At 42.9% G+C, this 18,295-nt stretch overlaps 1 protein-coding gene across 2 annotated transcripts in view; it reads left to right on the top strand.

Annotated features, from left to right (window-relative positions):
* Positions 1-17,361, top strand: part of STAC (SH3 and cysteine rich domain) — a 101,982-nt gene extending 84,621 nt beyond the window's left edge. Inside the window, exons 9-11 of one of the 2 annotated variants that reach the window (XM_065885590.1) lie at positions 7,851-7,902; positions 7,997-8,134; positions 15,991-17,361. In XM_065885590.1, the coding sequence (XP_065741662.1) occupies positions 7,851-7,902; positions 7,997-8,134; positions 15,991-16,089 (289 nt within the window). In that variant the 3' untranslated portion in view covers positions 16,090-17,361. The remainder of the gene's footprint in view (positions 1-7,850; positions 7,903-7,996; positions 8,135-15,990) is intronic. The other variant, XM_065885591.1, reaches the window with a different exon arrangement.
* The last annotated feature ends 934 nt before the right edge of the window (positions 17,362-18,295 follow it).

The following is an 18,295-nucleotide window of genomic DNA, read 5'->3' as shown; positions in this document are numbered from 1 at the left end:
CAACTGTGACCTATCGGACTTCTCCAAAAATGCGTAGTGTGCCGGTGGCCAACCCAAAATGCAGGCTTCCTGACCCTCAGCCAATGCTCAGTACACTGGTCCGCATTGGGGCTTCTTATTTGGTAATATGCTTCACTCTGTAAGGTTTTATAAACCCTCCATAAGATAAGAAAAGGAGAGCCCGTGAGACAGGGTAAGACAAAATAAGACTCTCTTGATGTCTCGTTTCCATTCTATAAGTACATTACTGCTTGGCAAATGCATCAACTTAATTAAAACTAAACGTAATTCGTATGTACCGATTTGATTTAAAAATCATCTTCACAGTCACCAGGACATCAAAATGCAATTAAGGCCATTTGAGGAAAGTCTCTGGCGCATATTATGCTCTGATGCTGCACTATGTCAGGAAACCCAGATCTTCCTGAATGTCACTAATGTGTTTAGGAGCCTCCCTCTCACTCAAATGCCTTTTTCAATTAGGTTCTGGAGAGCGTGATCCATGACAGTTCAGGAACATTTACCAAATCCCATCCAAATGGCCCTTTAGCTGAATGCTTTTTCTCTGAGCTGGTCTCTGGACTTGAGAAGGTGCAGGCAGTCTTATGGATGCCAGGCTTAAGACAAAATCAAACTACAGAGTTCAGGAGTTCCTTGTTACCGATCCATGTGCTGAGACTATAAAAGGCCCCAGACCAGGATTATAGAAATTGAGAAATGGGTCTAGTGAAAAATTAAGCAGTAGATCTAAAATTAATGGGGCAGTTTGGCTGGCCCCTGTTTTATTCCCCTTGTCTTGGTTTCTCCAGGAGATCTGTTTGGGCCCAGTGACCATGGTTGATGTAAGCTTGATTTGGGGGTCCTTTTTGCCTAATGAATGGGAAAGTGTTAAGAAATTTTTTAAAAATCCCCAAATATTTGCAGAGTAAAATGGGCAATTCCAAGGAGTTTTCACAAAGTTTGGGTGGTACAAGAAGCAGCCGGATCTAGTGGAGTTAGTGGTGGAATCAAACCTACCTGTAAGTGGTAAAGTCTCTCTTGACCTTCTTACTTGTGTGAGAATGCTACTGGTCACGCCCACTTCATTCAGTGAACATTGCCGTCCCCTCCAGGCTGTGTGGGAGCCCCTCAACCCTTCCATCATCTCCCCTGCAATCAGCCACCTGCGTGGTAGAATCCTCACTCCACCCCGGGCCCTGCCACACCTTTGTGGTCACTACCTGAGTCAAGGGGCAAAAGAGATGAGGGGTGGGGGCATAAAGAGAGGGAAACACTTTTCCAAAACTCTGAATCACATCAAACTTCAGTGTCGGAAGCCACTTAAGAGGTCAAAGGCTATCACATTAAGGAACTGTCCCTGCCAGAACCTAAGGGGACACTCATTTAAAAGTACTGATTACTGGGGCTTCCCTGGTGGCACAGTGGTTGAGAGTCCACCTGCCGATGCAGGGGACACGGGTTCGTGCCCTGGTCCGGGAAGATCCCACATGCCGCGGAGCGGCTAGGCCCACGAGCTATGGCCGCTGAGCCTGCGCGTCCGGAGCCTGTGCCCCGCAACGGGAGAGGCCACAACAGAGAGAGGCCCGCATACCACAAAAAAAAAAAAAAAAAAAAAGTACTGATTACTAAATCTCATTTCCCAGTGAAAAATTGCATTTTTAGGAGGAAATTAGAATTTTTAAGCCTTTATTGTATTATCAGCCACAGTGCTGAAGACTTCCGCGTATGCATTCTCATTTAATTCACATAGCAATTTTGCCAAGTAAATATAGTTCACTGTATAGAGATGGATATACAGATATAGATATAATGCATAGTTTGTAATTATGTAAATATAATTGAGGTAGCTGAGTCTCAGAGGCATGTATGTTTGTGATTTTTGTTTGGGGTCAATTCCACACGTTTGTGCCCCTCGAGCATATTTCTTCTCAGTTAGCAATGGCACTATAAGTTACCAGTTTACATGTCTTTCCCCTTTGAGATCACCAACATCTTGATGGCAATAACTATGTCTTAACAACCATAATAGCCACCATCTCTTGTGGGCTTATCTAAACGTGCTTCACAAGTATTAACTCATTTAATCCTCAAAACAATTGACGTGGGTGCAATTATTATCTTCACCTGACAGATAAGAAAACTGATGCATAGAATAATCCTTTCATCTTTGTACCCTGAGTGCACACCCAAGACCTAACGTGTCATAAGCATTCAAAAAATACTTGAATGCCATATAATTTCCTTCAGCTCAATAGACAAAGATGGAGGGATAAAGAAAGACAAATTTCCTTTGTTGTCCCAAATATTCAGTATATCCAAAACATTATGAAAGAAAAGAAGGCCCAGAGCATCCTGCCTTGTCCATGGGCTTCCCATAGGAGGGCCGAGCTGAGGTCTCAGGTTGTCTCAGACAGTGGAGAAGGTATTTCTTGGAAGCAGTGACCATCGGAAGGGTGTCAGTTATCTCCACCCCTAGGAATCTGTGCTCTATGTGGGGACTGGAGAGAGGCTGGATGGGGGGCCTCAGGACAGCTCACAACCCACCCTCCAGGAGCTCCCACCCATGAAAGACTCAACCATCTTCATAACACCTTGCAGAAGAGTTCCCTGTAGATGGCCAGGCTCGCTTGCATCATTCATATGCTCCACGTACACTGTGCCCTCTGAGTCCCTGAAACCAGTTTACTTGATTGAGGGCGAGATGGGTTCTGTGTCCAAGTGGAAAATCGAGAAATGAGGGAGGCAGAGGACTTCTGGAAGTGACCCCAGATAGCAACCATCAGGCTCACATGCATATACACACACACACACACACACACACACACACACACACACACACACAGAACTCTGTCCTCGCTGCGAAGCCATGATGCTGTAGTTAGCTTTGTTATTTTATTCCTGCTCCTATTGATAGCCCACAGTTCCCTCTTCATTTCAAGATGTTCCATGAATCAAGACATAACCAACCTGAAAATTTTCCTCCGGGTTTAAGACCAATTTTACTGAACAAACGAAAAGGCCAGCTGCGGTGTTCTGATCCGTCTGCTCCAAGTAGGAGGCTCATGCTTGTGTTGTGTCTGAAGAGCGTTGTACTTTTTGTCAATGTATAAAATTCTGGGTTACAATACAGCAGAATTTTTACCTGAGCTTAGGATGCTCTGATTGATTGAATTAAGCAAAAGTATGCTTTTTTCAGTATTTGGGAGCCTGATGAGTTCATCTCCAAGATTTGGAAATATAGTTAAATTATAAAATCGATATATAATGGATCAGGAACATAAAGTCACCTGGAAGAGAGAAAATAGCTGTTAGACCAGAGCAGGACTTTCTTCTAACATGCCTGGAGTGTGATAATGTGAAATAAGAAAGAACTGTTTCATGGAAAGGGGCCTGGTCAGCCACAGAGGCATGAAACAGCTAGAGGCAGAGAGTCACGCGCTGGCAGTGTCCATCTTAGGACCAACCAAGGGAAGGAGAATTTTAAGCATTAGGCCTCCATTCCTCCAGGATCGATGGCAAGGCTCTTCCTATGTACAGCAGGTAGGCAGAGTGTTGACTTAGTTCTTTGATGGCAGGACATGGCACTCTGACACCACAGGTAGGAGAAGAGAACTAAGTTGAGAACAGGTTAGAAGAGAACTCACAGTTGAGAGTAAAGGGCTGCCACACAGGGCCACACTGGCCAAGCAGGGAGTCAGGGTAACAGCAGCTGGAGCTGTAATGGCAGCTTATGTATGGTCAGCAGCTGGGATTAGTGAGGTTTCCCAGGCTTCCTGTGGGTTAGCTAATTTGAATAATTTCACAGGCTCCAGGGTACAGAGGCTGTCCCTAGCTGTCTGGTACCTGGCCCCAGGGCATTTAGGGATGGGGCTGGTACATAGTGCCCCGGAGCATCCCAGCCTCATGAGGGAAGTTGTGTGGGTGTTGATTTAATCAGATGTTTAAGGAGGAACTGACCAATCTCTTGCCAGAGTTTCAAAACTGGTCAAGACATATTTTTAAAAATAAATTAAAAATCTTATATTACACAGAGTGATTTTACCTTGCATGCCTACTCAGATCAACTGCCTGGAGCTCAGTGTGGGAAAGGATCTAAAGCAGCCTCAGTGGGGAAGAATGCTGGGAAGAGAAGAGAAAAATGCCAGGCAGAGGCAAGAGGGCAGTAGAAATCCCACAGGCCACATGTGTGCTTGCCCAGTTGTTGTCTTGGATTCAAGTGCCACCCTAGAGCAAGATCCTCCCCAAACTGAAAAAGAGACATTAGCTGTCTCTGTCTGATGACTAGAGTATTTAAATAATATCATTAGGGGTCTACTCTTATTCTTTATGACTGCATCCTGTTTATTTCCTTCATATATATTTATTAGTTATATATACACATTCTATATTTATTAAAAGTTTAATTATGCATTTGCTTGTTATCTGTCATTCTCACTAGAATATTAGCTCCAGTGAGGACTTTACTCACCAAAGTATACCCGGTGCCTAGTAAAATCACTCTTTCAGAGTCAGTGTTCTGTAATATCTGTTGAATGAGTGGGTAAACAAAACAACAAATGATGAAGGGATGAACGTAATTCTCCTCACTTACCAAAGAATTTTAGATGCTGGCAGTGCTCTTTTATAGGAAAAGACAGAAACTCCATCACACTGTCAGGATGTCTAGTCTTTCTCATAAAATTATAGCTTGTATTCCAATGAGTGCCTTATCCTAATGTGTGGTTTAGTTAACATAGGTCATGGGCTCAGGGACTGTCCACATCTGGGCACGGTGAAGACTGACTCTCTAGACCATAAAAATAGAAGATGGATTCAGGCAGCACTGTTTTATACCCTTAGGAAAAGTCGCCTCTTCCAACCTTGATTCCCTACTTACAATTTCTACCGAACCATCAGCAAAGTCAATGTAGTTTAACATATGGCTTCTTAGGTTACTAGGCTAAATAAAATCTGCTGGAGCTAGAAGGACTTTTCTACATTGACTTTTATCCTTGCTGCTTAATTAAATCCCTCACCTGAGAAAAGAGTGATTTTCAGCCTTCTCACTTTCTGTGGCATCAGCATGATACTGTGACTGTTGAAATACCAAAATGCCCGTTGTGTTTAATGCTTAGGGTGCAACAAGGCTGTTACATTTGGAATCCCCTAAGAAGATAGATATTAACTGAAAATTGAAAATGAACAGCAGAGGAGATTGAACCAGAATAGTAAAAGGAGCACACAAATCTACTTCCCTTCTTGCTCCAATCCCTTAAAATGTCAGAAAATATATTTTTTAAAGAATACATCCCATCATAGTACTAGAAAATAAGAAATAACACTATCAGAGACCAAAAAATCTTAGGAGTTTCCTGGGAGACCACAGCAAATAGAGAACAAGGCAGATGACCAGAGACCAAAGGATGCTCAGGAAAAAAACAAGTTTAAATGTAAGAGCACTAAAGAGACACTGAATTCACAACAGGTTCATTAAAGAGCATAATGGTGTCTTGGTGACTGAATTGTATTAATGGCCCCAATTCTTCACCAACCCTGTAGCCATACCCTTTGCCATGAGACTTTACAGTTCCTCTCACTGCAGAGTTGCTTTGCCCAATAAAATGAGGCAGAAATGAAAATGTGTCAGTTCTGAGCCTAGGCCATACAGGTCTTATGTGTTTTTCACATTTCCATTTGCTGCCCTGGCAATGCCATGAAAGTCCCAACTGACCTTCTGGGGTATGAGAAACATTGGAATAAGGCAAAATCACCCCAGTCATCCCAGCCAGCAGCCAACACCCAAGAATGTGAGTGAGTCTTTGAGGTTTGGGGGCTGTTTGTTACACAGCATTACCATAGCAATATATAACTGATACAGAGTCCCAACAGTGTTCATAACACCGTGTTACTACTTAGAATGAGAAATAGGCAGCAATGGTGTTTGACTCTAGAATTAAACCATTACCTGTACTCTAAAGAAAGGGAACCCTTGCCCAAGGAGGGCTCCTGTGTGGGCATGAAAGACTGAGAAAAAAAAAGAATTGTGTTGAGATAATTCTGGACCTCCAGAGCTTCTAGAGAGCAGGAGGGAAGGAAAAGATAGCTCTACTTGGAGGAAAATAATCTAACCTTCTCCCTCCCTGGGGTTAAGAAAGCCGCCCTTGTTTTAGCCATTGGGGTGGTGGTAGGAGGCTCCAGACTGCTTGTCTGCTATACTCTCAAGCATCCAAAGATGAGATGCGTCGACTGACACACCCTGCTCTCTTAAGCAGAGCCTGAAATTGACCCTCATACATTGCAGATACAGATGTATGTGATAGCAGAGAAACTTGCCCAGCGATTCACACCCTCTGATTTCAGTCATGAATATAAAGAGACAGCCGAGAAACAGGTGTTGGAGAAAATACCTTGATAGGAAGGAGAAGTAAAGTAGTATGATAAGGAACCGGCTAACTAATCCTAGTGGAAACAAATCATTCAATAAAGGGGAGAAATATTGTTCTAAATATATAATAATATCCTCAGAAAGATCCATCATACTATTCCATCCATAACATAAAGTGACAAATGTTAAAAGGAAACTTTCAGAAAATAATACAGAGTGCTTGGAAATTCAATTTTTTTTTTAATTCTCAGTATTATAATAAATATTAGAAGAGACAAGCCCATTAAGCAATTAGGAAAATTAAATTGAGAAAAATTTTAGAACAGAGTTGTTCTTTTGGGGCGGGTAGGGGTTGTTATTGTTGTGTTTTTTGGCTGCATCGGGTCTTAGTTGCGGCATCCGGGATCTTTCCTTGCGGCACACGAGCTCTTCATTGCGGCGTGCGGGCTTCTCTCTAGTTGTGGCAGATTCTTTACCACTGGGCCACCAGGGAAGTCCCAAACAGAGTCTTTTTTTAAGACAGAAAATGTGTAAGAAAGACAAAAGATATAGATGATTGATCCAGCAGGTCCAACATGTGTTGCATAGAAATTCCAGGAAGAAAGAAGAGAGAAAAATGAATGGTAGAAAACAGTGAAAATAATAGACAAGATTTTCCCAAGTTGAAAAAGAGTACAATCTTCAGATTGTAAAAGTGTCATTAGGTGCAGAGAAGAAGGAATGAAAAGACACATACACACACACACATACACGTGGATGTGAAAATCCAATGAGAAGTGGCAAATAATCACCATATCTACAACAATTCCAAGAGCAAAAACATTATGTAATTCTTCAGTTAAACCAAGTAATTCTTGATGAAGGATATAACAGACACACACACAAGTCTAAAACAAAATTCCAGATTATACCTACATAAAAGGTGGCAGACAAGGGAAGTGGAACTAAGTAAAAATGGTTTCAAGAAGGTACTGAGAAGACATAGCTGATAATAGAGATAATGTCTCATTCCAGATGCCATTAGTAAACAAAAGAAACAGCCAAATACATCTATATCTCTATATAAATGTCAGTGCATGAAAAAGGGTCCAGAAGGAGGCACAGGAAACCACTCACAGTGGTCACCTCTGGGCAATGGGAGGAGGATTATGGGGCAGAATATGAAGAAACTCCAGTTTTCATATTTTAGACTTCCAAATTTTAGAGTTTTTTTCAATGCAAAGATGATCATCTATGTATAATATAAAAATAAAGCTAAAGATTATTTTTAAAATACAGCACAGAAATTACACTTGCTTTCAGTATCTAACAAAGCTACTTTCATGGGTGGGAAGAACAGGTAAAAGTCATGTTTATTTTAATCCTATTTATTTTAGGATTATTTGTGTAAGTGAAAAGCTACCACTTCTGACTTTAAAGGACCATCTTTTTCTCTTTCACCCCCTCTACTTCCCCACCCAACTCATTCATTCATTCTTCATTTTAGGCCAGGAGACATGATTACTCTCCTAGAGGACTCCAATGAAGACTGGTGGAAAGTAAGTATTGCTTTTTCTTGAAGAAAAGTCATTTGGTAAATATAATCACAATGAATGCTACAATTGTGGATGCATGCCTCCTTTTTCCTTTCAGGGGAAAATTCAAGACAGGATTGGCTTCTTTCCAGCCAACTTTGTTCAGAGAGTACAACAAAATGAGAAGATTTTTAAATGTGTTAGAACCTTCATTGGGTGTAAGGAACAGGGGCAGATAACACTGAAAGAGAATCAGGTGAGTAAAGCACACAAACACATACCAAGTATGACCAAAACGGAGTAACTCTTTTTTTTTTTTCTTTTTTTTTTTCGGCACGTGGGCCTCTCACCGTTGTGGCCTCTCCCGTTGCGGAGCACAGGCTCCGGACGCGCAGACTCAGCGGCCATGGCTCACGGGCCCAGCCGCTCCGCGGCACGTGGGATCTTCCCAGACCGGGGCACAAACCCGCGTCCCCTGCATCAGCAGGCGGACTCTCAACCACTGCGCCACCAGGGAAGCCCCAGAGTAACTCACTTTGACAAATAGCAGTACATGTAAGTCTGAATGAGTGGAGTCACAAGCAAAGTATTCACTTTGAGAGAAGATATTCTTAGTCCAATGATATTAGTGTAGGAGGATCTAAACATGCAAAACCAAAGTGTTAGGAAGCTCACTTGCCTTCCCTGGGAACCAAACATATAGATTATACATTATTTATAGAGCTTATATACCTACATTTTTTTGAAGTTCTATACATGCCCTATAAATGAGGAAACAAAGGTTCATAGAGGTCAGGTACCTTGCTCAAGGGGCAAAAACTTGGTAAGTGGCCAGGCTGGAACTTAAAGATAGGTCTGCAAGCCTCAAGTCAGTGCCTTCCACTGAGCCATGTGCCCTGGACAATGTGGAACAAACAGAATGTAAAGTGCCTTTTGCATAGTTTGGTTCCGGGAAGCAAGTGTCCTCAGGGCAAGTGTCCTAGGACCAGAAGGGCCCTTGGAAACAAATTCTTCCTCATACAGAAGCCCTACTGAGTCATTCTTGATTCCAGGCAATGGAATCACCCTTATCAGACTGAGACCCCATCTCTAATGCCATAAACATCCCACAAAGCAAATGGGACATTTCCCAGCTGGATTCCACACCAGTGTTTCAAACTTCTCCAGGATTACCCACTGTATCCTTCCTGTTACAAAATCTGGAAAGTCTTTTGAATGAAATACATTCGGGAAGGATGTTCATCTTTATTGGCAAAGCATTATTACATAATTTTGCTAGCTTGTTTGATTTTTTTTCTCAGAATAATCTTTTGCTTCCCCATTTGAGATTAAACATTGTTTTACGTTATTAAAATACAAATCAGTGAAAACAGAAGGCAAGTTAAAATTTGCTTAAGTTGATCAATTTCCAGAAGCAGAACAGCTGCTCAAAGACTTCTACCAATCCCTTGGCCGTATTCCCCCTGAAAAAAAATTTTTCTGGGAATGAGCTCACATTCTCCACTCTAATGGTTGAACTGACAACCTGCCGGGGTGGGGGTGAGACAAACAACCCACCATCTTTAATTAGACACGCTCGAGACACAACACAGCATTTTGGCCTGAACCTGGAACCGCATGAATCTACCCATAATTGTTTAGGAAAGGGCTATAACCCTGATATTTGTCTAGCCTGGTATTTCTAAGGTATGGTCTTTGCACCATGTGAATCAGAATCACCTGGGAGCTTGCTGAAAATGCAGATTTCTTTATTTTTTTTTAATTCATTTTATTTTTGGCTGTGTTGGGTCTTCGTTGCTGCGCGCAGGCTTTCTCTAGTTACGGCGAGCAGGGGCTACTCTTCGTTGTGGTGTGCGGACTTCTCATTGCAGTGGCTTCTCTTGTCATGGAGTGCAGGCTCTAGGCACACGGGCTTCAGTAGCTGCAGCCCGCGGGCTCAGTAGTTGTGGCTCGCAGGCCCTAAAGCGCAGGCTCAGAAGTAGTGGTGCACAGGCTTAGTTGCTCCACGGCATGTGGGACCCTCCCAGTTCAGGGCTTGAACCCATGTCCCCTACATTGGCAGGCGGATTCTTAACCACTGTGCCACCAGGGAAGTCCCTGAAAATGCAGATTTCTAACTCCATCCCACACCTGCTGAAGCAGAAACTTTCAGGACAAAGGCAGGGAATCAGCCTTTTTTTACAGACGTCCCAGGTGCTCCGATCAAAGCTAAGATTTGAGAATGACCTTCATTTCCATTTTTCACTTTTAAGCCCTATAGTAGTTCTTTGGCAACTGAAGGCATTTTTTTTTTTTTTTTTTTTTGTGGTACTCAGGCCTCTCACTGTTGTGGCCTCTCCCGTTGTGGAGCACAGGCTCCAGACGTGCAGGCTCAGAGGACATGGCTCACGGGCCCAGCCGCTCCGCGGCACGTGGGAGTTTCCCGGACCGGGGCACAAACCCGTGTCCCCTGCATCGGCAGGTGGACTCTCAACCACTGCGCCACCAGGGAAGCCCTAAAGGCATTTTTATTTCCAATTACATATGGGTCAACAAAAGGCACTGAGATCTCTTTACTCCTATACAAATCTCTATTTTCGATCTTTGTCATCAATGTGGGTACCAATTTTTGGAAAATATCAGCCCCCTGAAAGAAAATTCCATTTTAAAAATCTATTATTGAGAAGAAATTTTAAATTTGTCTCCACTTTAGTGTCTCAAATTATTTTACGTGTAAAAGTTCAAAACATGCTTGTTGATTGAGGGGAGTCTAATGTAGTAGCAAAACACAGATTCCAGTATCATACAGAAATGGATCTGTATCCTGGGTGATTTTGACAAAGTCATCTCTGAAAGTCAATGTTCTCATCTGTAAAATTGGCATAGTAGCATGTGTCTCTTGACATGGAGGTGAAAGTTACATGTATCACCTGTGTAAAGCGTCAGCACAATGCCTGACCACCGTGGGTGCTGAACGGGGTCATTACCCTTGCTGCCGTCATCATTCAGAGAAAAGCCTAACTGGGACATCCATCTACAGTGGCCAGTGCCACCTAAAATTACCTAGTAAACATCAGAAAATAGCATGATATTAAAACTCTAAAAATAGAAAGAGACAAATGGTCATTAGCAGGGAAGTAGAAGAAATTAAATCCTGAAAACAAATGTAATGCATCTCTTTGATGAAATTTCTGCCTCTGGGGTTAATTTGTCTCAAAATTATTACATTATTTTTTTCACAGAACTTTTGCTGCAGATAGAATTAAGTTATCTTTTTGTTGTGAACACACCTAGAGTTTGCATTGACACGAGTATCTTTTCTTCATTTTTGAAATTTAAAAACTATCCTTATTAAATCAACATAAACACCATAAAACTATGTTTTAATTCATCCATAGTTCTGTCATCCTTAGAGAACTATTTTAATTGATTCTTGTGTCCTATAAAAGCTTTAAAGAAAAATGGATAAATCATTTTTAGATTAATAAAACTAAAATGCTTTTATTGTGGAGAAAATTTGGAAAATACCCTCAAAAATTACAAAGAAGAAAGTAAAGATCACAGGTAATTCAGCCATCAAGCAACTATCGACATAATTACTTTCATGTTATTTCCCACCAGACTTTTCTTCTAATTCTTATCTTGATATCATATTATATTTAGTTTCCCAACTTTTTAAAAAACTTAGTTACTAAATGTTTATCAAAACACATGGTTTGGGCTTCCCTGGTGGCGCAGTGGTTGAGAGTCCGCCTGCCGATGCAGGGGACACGAGTTCGTGCCCCAGTCCAGGAAGATCCCACATTCCGCGGAGCGGCTGGGCCCGTGAGCCAGGGCCACTGAGCCTGCGCATCCGGAGTCTGTGCTCCACAGCGGTAAGAGGCCTGCGTACCACAAAAAAAAAAAAAAAAAAAACATGGTTTAGCAGTTGTATAACATATCATCATGTAGAGCAGAGGTTGGGAAACTATAACCAATGGATCAGTCTGGCCCTGTTTTTGAAATACAGTTTATTAGAACACTGCTGCACTCATTCATCTATGTATTGCCTGCACTGCCTGCGGCTGCTTTCACACCGCAACAGCTGGGTTGAGTCATTGCAGTGGAGACCACGTGGCCTACAAATGTTTCCTATTTAGTCCTTTACAGAAAAAATTTTCCAACCCCTAGTGTAGGTGTACAAGAATGTATTAAGTTTTCCTCTATGATTGGATATTCAGAGTTTTTAAAACTATTGTGGATAACTGCAATGAACACCTCTAAACCTAAATTGTTTTTTATAACTCTGATTACTTCTTTAGAATATGCTTTAGAATTTACAGGAAAACAGATAAACAATTTTTACAGTTCTTGATACATACTGCCAAATTGCCTCCCAAACATTTGTGCCAGTTTACACCCACATCAGCTGTTTATGAAAATATTCAGGTTACCACATCCTTGCCAGAACTGAACATTACTATTTTTTACATATTTGTATATCATACAAAATGATATCTGTTGTTTTGATAAGTGAATAATATTTCATGTTAATCCTCATTTCCTGGATGCTTAGAGAGGTTGAAATTTTAACACATTTGTATTTCTTTTATGAATAATCTGTGTACTTTCTTGTTTTCTTACACTACTGAAAAAGTTTTCTATCCTTTAAAATTACACCTGATCTATCATGTGTGGCCAACGATTCCCCCAGTTGGTCCTTTGCCTTTTGATCTTAATGCTTCTTCCTTCAGGAACTTAATAATGCTTCAGTTGAATCATCTCTGTTTTATCATATTTCCCTTATGGTTTTAATCTCTTTATTGCTTCCCACTTTATCACTTCACTTCTTCCTAGGAGAATGTTTCAAGATAGTCCCGCACTTCACTTTAATTTTCTGAAGCTTGATTCAGGCTTTCATCACTTCTAACATTGATCTTAATTTAGTGTTTATTTCCTTCTTCTCAATCAGCCCACTTTCCTCTACAGCAGGTTTTCTTTAAGTTAAGTAGGTTCCCACGTAAACCTAATGTAATCACAGGGATCCTTATAAGAGGCAGACAGGAGGGTCCTAGTCAGAGGAGATGTGACAGTAGAAGTAGAGAGGAAGAAAGAGAGGGATTTGAAGATGCTGTGCTGCTGGCTTTGAAGATGCAGGAAGGGACCATGAGCCAAGGAATGCAGGTGGCCTCTAGAAGCTGAAGGTAAGGAAACAGATTCTCTCTTAGAGCCTCTGGAAGGAACACAGACCTAATGACACCCTGATTTGGGGACTCTGATCTCCAAGACTGCAAGATAATAAATTTGTGTTGTTTTAATCTACAAAATTTATGGTAATTTGTTGTAGCCACCATAGGAAACAAATCCAGATTTGTTTGGATTTGTTTCCTATGTAAAAGCAAATTTGCAGATGTGATTTTATTGCAGGTTATGGACCACGTGACAGGGAGATAGCCTGGATTGTCTACATTGGCCAAATCTAATCATTTGTGCCCTTAAAAGCAGTGAAATGTAGCTGGCTGGAGAAAGAGAGATGCAGCAAAAGAGGGCAGAAGAGAGATGAGGCAGAAGGGCAGGTCAGAAAGAGATTAAGTGTGAGAAGGACTCAACCCACCCTTGTTGGATTTGAAGCTGTAGGAAGGGGCCACAAGTCAGGGAATTCAGGTGGCTTCTAGAAGCTGAGAATGACCCTTGGCTGACAGCCAGCAAGGAAACAGGGACCTCAGTCCTACAACTACAAGTAACTGAATTCGGCAACAACCTAAATGAGCCTGGAATTGGATTCTCTCCTAGAGAAATAGAAGAGAAAGAAAGGAATAGGACCCTACTGACTCCCTGATATTGGCCTTGTGAAACCCAGAGCAGAGAAAACTGGCCAAGCCCACTAGATATAGGATTTAGAGAACTGTGATATAATAGATTGTGTTGTTGAAAGCCACTAATTTCTGGTAATTTATGACAGCAGAAGTGAACTAATACATATCTCAAGTCACAAAACTCCAATTGAGTCAACCGCAAAAGATATATTTTACTCATATAATAAGATGTAAGGGCAGTTCTTGTATTCGTAATTCCGCAGCTTGACCCCATGATCGGAGAGGGATCTAGATTCCTCCACCCCTCTGTTCTGCTATGCTTGAAATGTTAGCCACCTCCCCTAGTGGTCACAGATGGCTGCAGCCACTCCAGGAATCCTTGCCAGAAAAAGGAAGAGATTTTCTTCCTAGTGCATCTCTTTTAAGAGGAAAGTAACTCTTCCCAGAAGTTTCCGAGCAGATATTCCATCCTGTTTCATTGGCTGGAACTGAGTCCCATGGGAACCACTAAGAATCATTAGCAAGGAGGGTAGAAACAGACTTGGACCAATTAGGATTTACCTGAGTCCTGCAGGGTTAAGGATGGACAACAGAACAGAAGTCCAGACTCTGCTGCATGGGAAGGGGGCAGTAATGACTGTTGATATCAACCAACAAGGTCTGCGTCATCTTTTAGGCTGGTAGATTTATCCTTGGTCCAGCAGCACAATTTGCTTCTGTCATCAGTTGAGCTCAGCTCCAAAGGTCTTATGGAACTTTCAGCTTCTGGAATGGCTGTCAGTCTGGGCGTTCAGTATTTTGACATTTCTTCCCCACCTCCAACTCCCTATCTTTTCACAGGTATTTTGAGGGGAAAACTGAGTCTAAGAATGCTAGGCAAAAAATCTTTTTAAATAAAATGACTGTTCTTCTGCTATAAGTGGCAGCATATTTAAATGTTAACGAGCTTGGAGGCAATGCAGGGGGAAACCTTAGATATTATTAGCATATGCGCTCCCGGAAGTGGGTTAGACTGAAGGACTTTAGCCAGATAGGACTAAAATGGAACTGAGCCAAGAGGGGCACTTAACTGCCAGGTGTTAGATTTCTGAAACATGAATCAGATACCAGTCCATTGTGTGCCCCAAGCCTCAGGAGTCACAAATCAAGCTCTTTAAGTATCCTAATACTTAATCATAAAGCTCCTTATTCTGTGTAAAAGAAGAACCCGCTCTATTGGTTTCTGTTGGTGCCCTGCCTACATCCCCTTCACTAGGCGTGTGCACCCATCTTCCAGTTGCTATGTCAGCGACTAACAACTCATAGCTGCCCCTTCTCCAGCGAATACCCCTTGGTGGAACAAAAGCTGCCTCACCAGAGTTACGCTCTCACTCCGCAGGTCAGCAGCCAGTGACCAAGGACTAATGTGGGGTCCAAAATGCCAGACCCCTTGCTTGAAAGTGGGTCAATCCTATGACACAGTTAACGCTACGGCGCCCGCTGTGGGATCAGGCTGAGGTTCACCTCCAGCTGAGACCACACCCTTGCCAGCTCCTTCTCCTGCCCCATCCTGCTTCCCTCATGTCCCACCTCCCGAGAGCACTCCCACAGCAAGTCACTTGCACAGGGATTCCTGTCTCAGGCTCTGTTTCTAGGCAGTCCAACCAAAGACAAAACTCACCACCCTTGGAAGCAGGTTCAGCAGGAGAAACTCAGCATGCTGACAGCCCTTCAGAACTGCTTCTCATTTACAGCTGGCCACAGCCACCCTTACACGCCCTTCAATGGCCTGTTAGTGGTGAATGACAAAATGCCCAAATGGATTTTAACCACCTCCTTTTTTAAGTCCAGCATAGGTGGTCTTACTCTGGAATATGCAAGATGATAGCATCTATTTTCTTGTGACCAAGAATGAAATAGCTTCCTTTGGCTTCCTGACATTATATGTATAAACTTCCAGGCATATGACAGGAGCCTGCTAAATGGTAGCCATTATTTTGGATTTTAAAATAATATATTGAGGACTCATTGCATGCCGAATGCTAGGCTCTGTGATAAGCATTATCTCATTCTGTCCTCATAGGGACTCTTCAGGGGGACACAGAATCATCAATCCTGCTTTACTGATCCTCATTCGTAAAGCTGAATCTCAGAAAACATTCAACGCCTGGACCTAGTTCCAAACCCAGGATGCTGCTTAATTTCTTATCAAATATTTTTCTCACCGAGCCTCGGTTTCCCTAAACCAGTCTCCCTTTTCCAATTTGGTGTTCCACTGACTTCAACCAGCGGTGACTCAAGCCGCGGGTTCTAGCTTCTTTCCCATTGACACGTTTCTTTTTTTCTTCCTTTTTTCCAGATCTGTGTGACTTCTGAAGAAGAACAAGACGGCTTTATCAGAGTCCTCAGTGGAAAGAAGAGAGGTCTGGTTCCCTTCGACGTTCTAGAAAACATCTGATTGCTGGCCCCTCCTCCTTTTGCAGTCGGCAAACTCACCTCACACTGTGTTAACCCAGAGGGGCTGCTGCGCTGACCCGCCACCCAGGAAACAGTGAGACAAGACTCAAGAATCTGAGACTGTGGGGGAACAGCCACAAGGCAGGAGGCGCATCCCACAGCACATCCAGGCTGCCCAAAGATGGGGGTGAGGCTGAGAGAGTTGGCCAGCAGAGCCGAGTAACCACCGCCATCCCCCAGGACTCAACTCCCTCCCTGTCCATGTGGTGTCAGTTAACCCGCTGGAGGATGCTCCAGTCTGTGGAGTGGCCCCAGTTGAGGCTCAGATCCACGTAGCCAAGTGTGATTCTGGTTCCAGACCTTTGTCCCCAGTACCGACCAATCAGCATCATCACATCTAAGCCCCCAACAGTCTCTCTGCAGAGCATCAGGAAGCCCTACTTCCTAGCCCCCAGTACTCCCCACAAGCCCCTCACTGTGATCGAGCTGTCTCTCTGGCCTCCGAGTAAGTCCTGGTGGCCTGCGTTAGATGTGAAGGATAAGTTGATGTGACACCAACTGCAAAGACATGATCTGCCCCAAAATTGCTGTCAGGCAGTCCCTCCGGCTACTCTAGTTACTGACAAAGGTGACGGAGGCAGGATACGAGACATGGAAGGAAACAGTGGGCCCAGTGGGGTAAGGTGGGGCAAAGAGCTCTTAGTTATTGATGATTATACAGCCCTTTCAATTATGAAGTCCTTTCCCCAAGGAGATGGAGCTGGGGAAGTGAATGTGGAAAAAAGTCTCCATGAGTGCTTCATCTTCATTTGACATCCTCTGTCTGGGGACGGTTTCCCCTCCTGCCATCCTGTAGGACTCCCTTTTGAAGGGAGTTTGAGCCCACCTTGCAGGGAACCAGAAACATGGAGGAGAACCAAAAACAGCATCTTAGGAGAAAAGTAGCCAAATAGGAATCCATTCTTCTTTAGGGCAGAATATTATGCCCCAGCAGATATAAAGTGGAAAATAATCCTTAATGCTTCATCCCTCTGAAAACAGAGGAACTTGGGGCCTATTTAGCATCAACTAGAGGAATCTCTATTACTCTGTATTTGTACTAATGTTTACAAGAATGCAATATACTGTGATGCCTTCCTCCTCAAGCCTCCTCCTAGCATTCAGACTTGCATCTTATCAGTCATTAATGCAGTTAAACTTCAATTCACAATGACCTTCGAATTAATGTCGGTTTGGTTTATTTTGTTACGGAGCAATAAAATCATTAGAACAATTGGTTTTTAAAAGACTTAAGTGGATGCATCCTGTGCATGTAAGCATTATTTCCCAAACCAAAGCATCATTAGTCTCCGTTTATTTCTTTTGTTACTGCTCAGTGTGAAGTTGGGAGCTGAGATGGGATGACTGCTGGTTTCACAGTAGTTTGGATGCCTTACTCTCGTTTTAAAGCCAGCATCCAGGATTTCCTCCCTCTCTGATACAACATGCAAAACTGAGTGTACAGAATCAAGATGGATTCTTCGAGAGCCAGGGTGGATAACATGACTGCCATTCCATAAAATGGAACACCAGAATACAAACACTCTTTGCCTCTAATTCAATATTCCATTTAATAAAGACAACACAATGGCTGGAAAGAGCATAGAAAACATGTGTCCTGATCTCTTCTTTCTGTTGGAATATCCACCGAAGCTTTTGGGTACAGTTTTGTTACATCCTATGCAAATTTAATCTGCATTTTAAAAACTCAGTTTTGGGCTTCCCTGGTGGCGCAGTGGTTGAGAATCTGCCTGCTAATGCAGGGGACACGGGTTCGAGCCCTAGTCTGGGAGGATCCCATATGCTGCGGAACAACTAGGCCCGTGAGCCACAACTACTGAGCCTGCGCGTCTGGAGCCTGTGCTCCGCAACAAGAGAGGCCGCAATAGTGAGAGGCCCGTGCACCGTGATGAAGAGTGGCCCCCGCTTGCCACAACTAGAGAAAGCCCTCGCACAAGAAACGAAGACCCAACACAGCAAAAATCAATAAATTAATTTTTTTAAAACAATCAGTTTTCCTTTCAAAGTTGAACAGAAAGAGGCTACGGTAGCCAGTCTCCAAGGTGATCCCCTCAACGATCCCTGCTTCCTGACATTCTTGACTTTGTTTAGGCCCCTCCCACACTGAATCTGTGCTGGTCTTATGTGGCCAGTAGACTGTAGCAGAA

The sequence above is a fragment of the Phocoena phocoena genome, chromosome 10 (genome assembly GCF_963924675.1).
Source record: "Phocoena phocoena chromosome 10, mPhoPho1.1, whole genome shotgun sequence".
NCBI classification, from domain to species: Eukaryota; Metazoa; Chordata; class Mammalia; order Artiodactyla; family Phocoenidae; genus Phocoena; species Phocoena phocoena.
This window is presented reverse-complemented; position numbering and strand designations above follow the sequence as displayed.